This window comes from Primulina tabacum, chromosome 14 (genome assembly GCF_025594145.1).
Source record: "Primulina tabacum isolate GXHZ01 chromosome 14, ASM2559414v2, whole genome shotgun sequence".
Lineage (NCBI taxonomy): Eukaryota > Viridiplantae > Streptophyta > Magnoliopsida > Lamiales > Gesneriaceae > Primulina > Primulina tabacum.
Window position 1 is genome coordinate 4850507 of NC_134563.1, and position 10969 is coordinate 4861475.

Here is a 10969-nt window from a genome sequence, read left to right on the forward strand (position 1 = left end):
TCGGTGACTTGCGGGGGACTAACTATTGGGGAGAATTGTAATTTTCGTCTAGTTCTTGTCTTTTTACAGTTTTGATTATGTATGCTATTAAAATTAGATATTAATAATTTATTTTTCGATTTTTGACAATTTTAATCATTTTTTTTATCGAAAATGTCGATGTGAATGCATGTACGAGTACATGCAATGTCAGCGTGACACCTTTTTTGGTATAAATTATAGTTTGACAATTTAGTAATTTCAAGCATATTTGTCAAGTTTTATTTTTATATTTCTAAAATGGTATCCATATTTTCAATATAAAATGATATTTATTGGTCAGCAAATACGTAGATGATACGTATCCCAAGGGCAGTATCAGTGATCACACCCAGTCCCGGTACACTCTTGAAAATTCAAGGCTTTATTCCGCTGAATTGTCATTTGGCATGTTTAGTTCGATTGCTTGCAATGGATCTACGTACTTCTGTATCAACCACAGAGCATATCTCCATCACTTGTACAATGCGGGAAGATTCAAAAAATGAATCAATTTTCACACAGATGTAGGAGTTGATTCAGAAATTACTGAACACAGCACAAAGGCAGAAAATAAATCATCGGCATCAGTCAATAAAACTTCAGATATATTGCACTTCAAATTATGAGGAACAACATTTGCCATGAAATGGGCTTCACATCCAGAATAATGTCATGGAAAGAAAATAAATATAAGACATCAAACTGGACTCAACATCTCTAATCACTCAAAATTTCAATTTTTTTGTACCATTTCTTGGCTCCTTTTACTTTACTTCGAGGACAAACATAAACTTGGTAGTCACCGTTCACCAATATATAGAAATTTTATCGCCTCTTCTTCCGTTTCCCGTTATTACATAAAGCTCTTGATGACAACAATGTAGTATGATAACCAACAATAAAGGTAAACCATGCGTAGCAACGGATCCAAACAAGCAACCTGAATATAAAGTGATACACTCTCTTCAATTAGCGGTTTGCATGATCAAGTAGTCACTGAACTTCTTTGGTTGTCTGACTTTATCAAACCAATGGGGATAAAAAAATACCATATTTTCCAGTCCAATATGTAAAACACAAGAAGGGCTCCCCGCATATCTGAGCAACCAGTGAATACATCAAACATGGTTTTCCTGTGCGTGCCTTTTGTTGCCTCTTTCTGAATAATCAAGCCTCCTCATTCCATTTCTATCCTCGGGATAGTCCAGGTGATTTTGTTTATGGGGTCCTGATATATGATCAGTCAGCTGTTTTCCCTCCGGTGGCTTTTCCAAAGGGCTATTAGCTTTCCTCTTGCGACTGCTTGTCTCAGGCGACCGATCATCATCAAATGATTCGACTTCACCTTCCTCTACAGGATCAAAATCACCTCCGTGTGAGGACTGCCCTTTAGTTGAGTGGTAATGCCCATCTCTGGCCTCATATGGAAATTTGGTGGGTTCAGAGTTCTCATGGTCCAGTTTAATTGAAGATTTAGACCAGCTTTGCTTTTTTCTTTCATGCTTAATCTTTTCACTCTCACCAGGCACTTCAACATCCTCCAGTTCCCTCTCAAGCTCATCCATTTGGTCCGTTTTATGAGCTATATCTCCACGGGCCTTCCTCCGCTCCAAGGCTGCTTTGACCTTCTCTCTGTCAATTTTTTTCATGACATCTTGAGGCGACTGGACAACTGCACCATCCTTGTTAGCCAAATTTCTGCCGTGATATTTATCATTTGATTCTACTGGATCCCTTGTTTCAATCCGACCAGAATTCCCTTCTTGGTCATGCTTTCCATGTCCTTCACTCCCAAACCTTGTTTTATTCGGGACATCCTCTGTGTTCACAGCACGAGGTGTTGCCTCCAATTCATGCTTCTCGATTTCATTGATCTCATAATCTCTTTTGCGATCCGAAATGATACTTTTTTGGGATCGTCCGTATTCATTATTTTGCATTTGAGTAGTTCTAGAAAGCACACTGTGATCGTCAGAAGGTGGCTGATCCGGAATTGATCTTGATTCTGCTGGCTTCGATGAAACTTCCTTTGTGGTAGCACCACCATGGGAATTGGTAACATGCCCTTCAGTAGGAGGGCCTTTTGATGGAGTTCGTAGAGCACCCCCAGCACTCCCTTCGGCTTCACTAGCCTGAGCTGGTGGCACTCTGTTTTGTTCATAGAGTTCTAACATCTGATTGCTAACCTCTGCAAAAAACAAGATATCCAGTCAAAATTATATTATACTTACAAAATGGGGAAAAAGTTCAATGAATTATCTTATATCCCATTGCGCAATCATGTGCATTATCCTAGATCCTTGCCAAATTCCCCTTTATTATATTTATGAGCCAAGGAAATCAAATTCAACTAGAAGCACCATCTTTTCGAACATTCGTAGTGTTCTAGAGAGGTGAGACCTAGTCCATGACAGCATGATGTTGATGTGCAAGCTACCAAAGGGAAGGCACCAACCCTCCAATTGGCGGGGGGTGACATCAAACTCCTGCCACCAAACCTTCTCGCCATCAGATGGGAGCTTTACTTTGAGGAACTTGGCAGCAAGGAAAATAGCACCAGCTGCAATATGGTGGGGCTTAAATTGCAAACATAGAGATGTCCGGAGCCTGCGTTCCGTTTTCTCAGGTCAAATGCAGGAAGAATTGCCATGGATAGGATATTATCATGACTAATCTAAAGAATATATCATACCCATCGTTGACAAAATTCCATGCAACTTGAGCTAGAGCATTTTGAGCCACCTGAAATTTCTTAATTGCCTCAACAAGGGGTTTATATGGATGCTGTAAATTAAGATCAAAACCAAGCGTTGCCAGAACAACCCTTTCCCCCTGTAAAATAAGTTCCTTATGTTGCTCATATACCTCCTGTAAAAAGGATTAAACATAAACAACTGTCATGTTAAAGACACATAAACACCTCATCACAAAATAGGAAAACCAAAGAATGCAGATTTCACACTTGCAAAAAGTTTTCCAAGACATCTTCTGAAAAACTGACGAGCCAAAAGTAGATGCAAACAAAAAATCAGGCTAAACCAGTTGAATTCAACTAGAGAGTAGCTACAGGAAAAAGGTAATGTCACCTTCTGTTTGATCCTTTGCATGGCTGCAGCGTCATTCTTATGAATAATCTCGTATGACACAAGAATTACATCTTTTAGAGGACGAGGAGTTTCTTCAACCTTACCCGCCAGAAACATACATACTGTGGAAATGGTCTGCAAAGAACAGGGAAATAAGAAACCTAATTTTCAATCACCTTTACAATACAGCTAATGAAGAAAGTGACTACGCAGATGATTCAACTGAATATGCACATCTCCACCTGAAATTTTCTTACATTGTGTATCTTATAAATTCATCAGTTTTGTACTTTTTCTCACTGTTTACATATCTTTTTGGCTTCAAACAGTATGTTCGAATATCACAAGCTTTCGTAGGGATGAAAATGAATAAACAGGCACACACACACAGCCAGATCATCCAGTCACGACAACCCACCTGCATAGACAACAGTCACCACACACCAAATAATCCCAAAGAATTTAGTCTAAATCCAACATAAGATCACGGTTTCTCACTTCGAAAACTAGAAGAGTCTGTTACGCACTCCTACTTGATTCACATTTCCCGCAAAAACCATCATAACAGGTAACTGGAGGATAAGATAGACCGCCATCTAACTTGAAGAAGTTAGTAAGCTTGTCACAATCACCTTAGAGTTTCTTATCGGTGGAAAAGCATTTGCATAAGGTAGCCATAAAAATTTTGGAGATGAAATTTCATTGTGGCAAAACTCCAACATATACAAGTGCATTTTCTACACAAACTATAGCAAACACATTAAATATAAACAGTTCGCAAAAAATTCTGTATCGTATTATAAACTGCCATCGATAGAAGCCAGTGTTCTAAAAAGCGGTAGGCAGTAGGCGGTAGGCGGGCGGTTACCTACCGCCTAGCGCCTAGGCGACTAGGCGGGGCCTAGGCGGTTTTTTTTAAAGCTTAAATTCATTAAGTGGTTCATGAGTATTATGTTTGTATATGAAATATATATTATTATAAAATTTAAAATTGTAATAATAAATATATATTAATAAATTTTTATATATGAATCATCCACATCAGTTTACTACTTTACTCCAACCGTTGTACAATGAAAATTAAATTTGTTCAACATTTTTTCCAACATAATATATTGATATTAAACCTAAACATCTAGTTCTTCTAGTTCATCTCCATATTTTTCCAATACTTCTTCTGTATCGGATTCAAACTCAAAATCCATGGCTTCTTCCTCCTCTTCATCCGAGACAAATTCTTCTTCGTGAAGTTCCTTTACATCTTCAACATTTGTCTCAACATCTTCATCTCCACCATCAACAATCCATCCTTGTGCCATAATTGCTTCACTAGCAAGTAGAACATCCACTCCTTTTTCTTCTTGCCTTCTCTTCTTGTTGATGATCTTGGCATTGAATTGAACATAAACTAAATTGTTCAACCTTCCGGTATCTAGGCGGCCGATTAATATGGTGGCGCCTAGAAGTTTCGACTAGCCTAAAATCGGGGCGGTGCGCCGCCTAGGCGGTCTTAGGCGGAGATTTTTAGAACACTGATAGAAGCCAGCCCAAAAACAAAACCATTAAAAACACAACAATCACATTGTATTCCTTTATCATTGAAAATCAACCCCAACTTACAAGTAGCCCTAACTTAAAAATTCATGACTTCCAGAATAGAACAAGCAATTTTTTTAGAAAGATTCTGAAGAAAGAAAAATATCATATCTAAAATCAGTTCACTAGTTGTTAATCTTGTAAACATTACGTGTAGTCATTCCAAACCGAAGCAACTAAGTATAGAAGTCCTAAACACCAGAACAAATTAAGAGCAAAGGGAGAATAAACTAACTCACCCTCCTATCATTCTTCACATGGGACTGACGAAGGAAGAACCGATGACAAAATATAATTGCCGTAGCAATTGTGACCTGAGGCCTGCAAACATGAAACTTCCAGCATTGAGCTAAGATAAATTTCTTATCATTTTAAATTCATAAGTTTCGATGGAAAAATAGTGCAGTTAACAACCAAAAAAAGGGGATGGTGAATTAAATCAGTATGTCAACAGATTCTAATGATCACCAACTGGAGGCATCAGCCAGTTAAGCTGTTATGCCTAGAAGAACCATTGTTATGGTAATGGACTTGAAATCAATAAGCTTTCAAAAAAGTAGCCCCAGACTGTAGAGACAAGTCAAACTCCCATCATTATGAGATTTAAGAACCATTGGATCTGAGGGTTGTCACAGTTCAATGGGGACTTGTGTATAGTTTCTGAGTCAAAGAAAGATGATAAGCTGACTGATGCCAGTGGTTTGAGCAAATATCTTCGACATAATAAGAGCAGGCTGAACAATCAAAGATAGTTCCTAAAAATGGATGGCTTGGATGTTCATATAGAGTGATAAGAAGCACAGACACTAATGGCAGTGACACAAGCCTGCCTATTCTTAGTGGGCAGAAGCATGGAAAGTGTGAACCATAAAAAATTCCAGCACATCCGTGAACCTCTTAAAATGATGCCATCGAATCCCCAATCCTTCAATTGATATGTCAGACAGCGGTCGGTCTATTAGGGCTGCCAGCCACGGTGCAGTGGGAATCCTTCAGTCCAAGATGCAAATCCACCCTATCTCTAAACTGAATAATAAGTTCGGGAATAGGGGAATTTTCCTTTTCTTGCCAAGCTCAATAGCTATTAATCATAGTTGTCAGGAGAGAGGTGCCTAGGCCCCTAGCGTGAACGTTGCGCCTAGGCCCCAGGTGCATCGATTCACTAAGGCGAGCCTAGGCGCCCGCCTGGGCTCGCCTTGGAAGGGCACTCTGGCAAGCCTGAGTTAACTTTTTTAAAAAAAATTGAAAAACATAGAAGGGGCTCGCCTGGGAAGGGCACTCTGGCACGCCTGAGTTAGCTTTTTTGAAAAAAAATTGAAAAACATAGAAGTTGCATAAGATGTATGTGGTATATGCATAGTGTTAAGGTTCCAATTGGTGATTTTTTGTCTTGTAAACATATGCAGGCATATAACTAGAAGGGCATACGGCTGCAGTGAAGAGGGATGACTGAAGACCGAGAAGTTGGTTTGCCCCGTACAATTTCTGAAGACCAAATCCGCCAGGTTAGATTTCTACTTCATCTTGAATAGCTATAGCAGATTTTAGTTCTCACGCGACTTGTCCCGTGCAATATTATGAATATCTTTTTAAATGGATATATCACAGCATTACAAGTAACAATATTGGCAAACTTTAATATTTATTTTCCAGTTGATATAAATAGAGTAAGTCAAAATGTGATTTCCTATTGGCAATAAGTTTTAGTGCCCGGCTGTTTGACAATAAATTTTGTTTGGTTCCTGCATGGTTTATTAACTTATGTTATTGTATGTACTGAATTCTTGATATAATATGTTGCAATTTTTCGCCAGATTAATGTTGGCCTCTGAAAATTTGGAGAATCGAAAAGATCCTTGCAGGAATTATGGGAAATTAATCAATCCAAAAGATACTAATTCCGTGAAATTTGTTTTTTGTGGCAAAATTCTCAAGGGATGAATTTTTCATCTCAAGCAACGAGGTCATCGAAATGCCAAAGCATGTCCAAAATGCCCTGAGCATGTTAGAACTGAAATTCAAGTTTACATGTTAAAAAAAATAAAGAAATCAGGCAGCAAATAGATATGAATCCTAATTTTGATGAATTTGATTAGCAATTGGAAATTTTGGAAGATGATGATGTGTTTCCAATCCCTCGAAAAGGGAAAAAACCAATGTTAAGTTCAACAGCAAGTTCTGCCGCCATTCCTCTGTTTTCTCAAGTCAAAAGACAAAGACTGTTAATTCTCTTGATTATTTCTTTGTCAATAATATGGATCAAGTTGTGAATCAAGGAAAACAAATAGGAGCAAAAATTCAAAGAAATATGACGAAAGTAAAAAAGAATGTGACTCTATGGTGCAGTATTTTGTCAAATGGATGTACGATGCATGTATTCCGTTCAACACCGTAAAGTATGATAGTTTTAAGGAATTTTGAAGAGTTGCATCTCACTGTACTCAGTGATTGGAACCCAACAAGTTACCATAAAGTTAGGGTAACTTATTTAAATAAAAAAAATACAAAGTATAAAAATTCTTTTGAAAGAGTACGAGGCAGACTAATGGCCGATGTATGGATTGATGGAAAAAATAGAACTTTGATTAATTTTTTGGTGAAAAGTCCAAGAGGGGTAGTATTTCTGGAATCTGTGGATGCCTCCGGCTTTTCTCATACAGATCTCAAGTTGTTTGACTTACTTGAAAATTATGTGGAGCAAATGTTCCAAAGAATGTTGTTCAACTGTTAATAGATAATGCCTCTGCAAATATTTCAGCAATCATGAAAAGTGAACAAGTGGTTACTTTCTAACAAGTATTAGATTTGTTACTTATAAGTAATAGCATAAATCTTTAATATGCTGGGAAGCATTTGATGTTAAGATTTCCACACATATTCTAGACTCCATGTGCTGCCCATTGTTTGGATTTAATGCTTGAAGAGTTGTTCAAAATTCCTGTACTGAAGAACGTTTATCAGAGGGGCACGATGGTGAATGACTATATATATAATAGGCCACAAGTCTTGAACATGATAAGAGAATTCACATGTCAAAGAGAACTGGTTAGGGCTGGGAAAACTCATTTTGCCACTGCTTTTTTGACAGAAGAAGTTTCAAAAACAAAAGGTGATATGCCACACGACACAAAAGGAATTTAAAACGTAAATTTTCCTTCTCCCTTTATCCACATTAAAGAAATAGAAGCAAGAATTCTTACATATATCCCAACTAGAATATGCATTGTTCCCATTGATCTCAGACATTACAAGACAAACAATTGGAACCTTAACACTATGCATATACCACATACATCTTATGAAAACATATGCAGGCATATAACTAGTAAATACCAAGCATATATACAATCCACCGATAAACATTTAAGGGTATAAAAATACTTCACATGATACTAAAAATGACCATTGTATCACTTCTATCTCAAAACATCTCTACGGCGGAAAACCAATGTTGAATAATATTTATGCTTGTGAAATAAACATGAATTCATATGCTTCTTAGAAATAAAATAAACAAAAATTGAGACAAAATAGAGCTTATTAAAGAACTTCTACCACTAAAGAGAACTTACACTTGGTGAACCACCAATCTCCAAAGAAAAAAACTTACACTTTAAGTCTCATGCCTAAATCTTGTAAGAATGTGCAATACGACTTCCGCAGGTAATTTTCTTTCTTCAAATCAACTCCATCTCGTCTAGAAGGGGAATTTTCTTCAATTTCCTTCCTAGATAAATACCACTGCCCACCACCTTCTTCTGGTTTTTCCTGGGATATCCTAGAATGTCCTTCAGGTCCTCCACAATATGAGGGCTCACCAGACAAAAGACCAGCCATTTGAAACTTGGCTTTCCCACCAAAAAGTTTAAAAGAATGTCAGATGATGTCTCGTGCGTTAGCAGGATATGTTCAGGTAACAATCATCCATCGACATCCACACTGCAAACTAGACTTTAGTAGAGTAAGAGGAAGCGGAACAGATAAATACAGTAGTTAACCATGTAACTTTCTTGAAACTCAAATTTTTAAAAGAAGAGAAGAAAGGAAAAGGACATAAATAAAAAGACTGAATCATGAAACACTCAAGCAGTTTGTCACAATCAATATTCAAAAGAATAAGTAAATTCTGCTCTGGTAAGCACCAATATTTGCAAATTGAAACAAATAACAGATCATAAGTCAACAGCATATTTTTTTTCTTTCTTTCCTTCCATTAATTTTAATGGATCTAGACAGCAAAAGCAAGATCGAGGGTCAAAAAACACTTAATCTTAAAACCTTCAAGCAAGAATATGATTTAAAACAATGACACTTCGTTCAAACTAAAAGTTTCCAGCAGTGATATCCTCGAAATGATCCGGTAGAGCATGCATATTACGCCTCAAAGGGCTAGAGTAGGAAGGGAGAAACACAGAAATTGAGCAAATATCAATGCCTATTTCTCAGGTGAACTTATTTATGCCTCCACTATTCATACATGAACATGCAATATCAGGAAAGCAAAACCTGGGCTTCACAAATCCTGACAAATTTTGTTTCTCATTAAATAAAAGTCGGTACACAACTCATTTGGTTACACTACTGCTTGCAATAGCATGAATTTATGTCGATATTCACAGCAAAATCCGTCAAAAAGTTGATTGAGCAAATTTTGAAAAGTTAAAGATTTTTATCACCATTTTCCTAGACTAATGTTGGCTATCCACTGAAAGCTTCTCCATTAAGATTCTGCAAAAAAATGCTATGCACGCCACGACCCAGCCCACCAACACGCAGCCCACTATCGCACAGCCCATCACCACCACACAACCGGATAAGGTCTACAAGCGTTTCACTAATGGCAAATGCAAGAAGGATTAAGATTTTTTAAGTTTCAGTTTCTGCGTTTGTTATCTTTGCACATTATCTCATTTTTAATAAGTATCGTCTCATGTGAGTAATCACCTAGGATGTTTATCTTGGTTTTGAATAAATAGATTAGGATCGGTTTTTTTGAATTCCGAGATTAGGCATCTCTTTGTATTTAGATTCAACGTTTGATTAATAAAATTCACTCACCGACAACCAATACTCAATTTATGAGATCGACGGGTTCTCTCTAACGAGCCCTCCACCCCCGATGCATACACCACAGGCAAACAAGACAGAAAAGCGCAGAAGAAAGGCAATATGACGGAAATAAACGACCAGCTCCTAAACCGTCTCATAACCGGATCCTACGTATGTAACAGAAACACTAGTTATAGGATTTGATTAAAAAATAGTTATATAGAAGTGTAAGAATGGGAGCTCATATTTTAAATTTAACCTTGTCATTCACCAAAATTTAGAAAAAAAATATCCAACTAGTTGACTTCCAAGTTCAATACTCACGCTCCAGCTTCTCACATTAGCCAATAGAATCCAAACAGACAGGTAACGTATACAGCAACTGGTTACGCAAGTTGATAAATGGAAAAAAAAAAAACAACAAGAAGTGCTTAACTCGGTCAAGCAAAACATGCATCTTCAAGAAACAAGCACCAAAAACTGATGTCACTTATCAAGCTTACAGTTTCACCAACAAACTAAACCAAACTGGGGAAACAAGTCAGAGTAAAATAACTGAGCCCATAACATTCCAGGACTTTCCACCACCCAAACACTCGAAAGAAGAATCAAGATTTCAAAGTAAATACATTCGCGGATTTGCGATTCGTACGCCGAATAATATAGGCCGCACCATTACTTTTGCGAAAAAATCCAATTTTGGCGAGCACAAGATTCAATTGTTTAAGCACAAGAACAACACACAAGCCCTATATCATATAAAATAAGATAATTAGGGCATAATTGACTTCAACTGAATATAGCATATCAGGAATACAATCTTACCATTTGCCGCCGGGAAAGGGCGGAATCTCTTCACGCGGCAGACTCGGTGGCTCGGATAGTAGTACTCCAACGCTTCGGCGAGGGATGAGAAGGAACGAGGATCCGTAACTGTATCTTGGTCACTGAAGGTTCACAAATTAAAGAGCACAGCATACAATGCATCACTTTTAACACTAAATTTATAAGCGAAATATCCACTGGGTTTGGGCCACCGCGGGTTCAGTCTTTTCAGGCCTCGTTAGAACGACCCGGCCCATCTATTTTCTAATTGGTCTGCTATCTCTCTTCTGATGGGCTTGGGGAATGGACTTGAGAGAAATTTGGCCAGTGGAAAAGTGTAATATTCACACAATTTGTATTAATTTATATTTATATTATTTTTTTGTCAATTA

The 10969-nt window shown here is 37.5% G+C and overlaps 1 protein-coding gene and 1 long non-coding RNA gene across 9 annotated transcripts; one reads left to right on the top strand and one right to left on the bottom strand.

The window, feature by feature from the left end:
• Positions 1–609: 609 nt before the first annotated feature.
• LOC142523693 (cyclin-T1-3-like) lies at positions 610–10722 on the bottom strand. 8 transcript variants are annotated; one of them, XM_075627422.1, is made up of 7 exons: positions 10578–10722; positions 8314–8546; positions 4943–5024; positions 3108–3242; positions 2714–2889; positions 2477–2628; positions 610–2209 (listed from the first exon to the last, which is right to left on the bottom strand). In XM_075627422.1, exons 1-7 carry the CDS (start codon positions 10578–10580, stop codon positions 1140–1142), a joined length of 1851 nt encoding a protein of 616 aa, XP_075483537.1. In that variant the 5' UTR covers positions 10581–10722; the 3' UTR covers positions 610–1139. The 8 variants fall into 8 exon arrangements, with proteins under 8 accessions (XP_075483537.1, XP_075483541.1, XP_075483539.1 ...); XM_075627426.1 differs by having other exon boundaries at positions 8314–8551; XM_075627424.1 differs by having other exon boundaries at positions 8314–8642.
• On the top strand, positions 5764–6988 carry LOC142523694 (uncharacterized). Its single transcript, XR_012814814.1, has 2 exons — positions 5764–5925; positions 5998–6988. It is a non-coding gene; the product is annotated as an uncharacterized LOC142523694 (long non-coding RNA).
• Positions 10723–10969: the final 247 nt, after the last annotated feature.

Coding starts and splice junctions, on each gene's coding strand:
- LOC142523693 (XM_075627422.1), bottom strand. Junction 5,025..8,313: donor TTAGGCATGAGACTTAAAGT/GTAAGTTTTTTT, acceptor TCATGTTTGCAG/GCCTCAGGTCACAATTGCTA. Junction 2,210..2,476: donor CACCCCCCGCCAATTGGAGG/GTTGGTGCCTTC, acceptor TGTTTTTTGCAG/AGGTTAGCAATCAGATGTTA.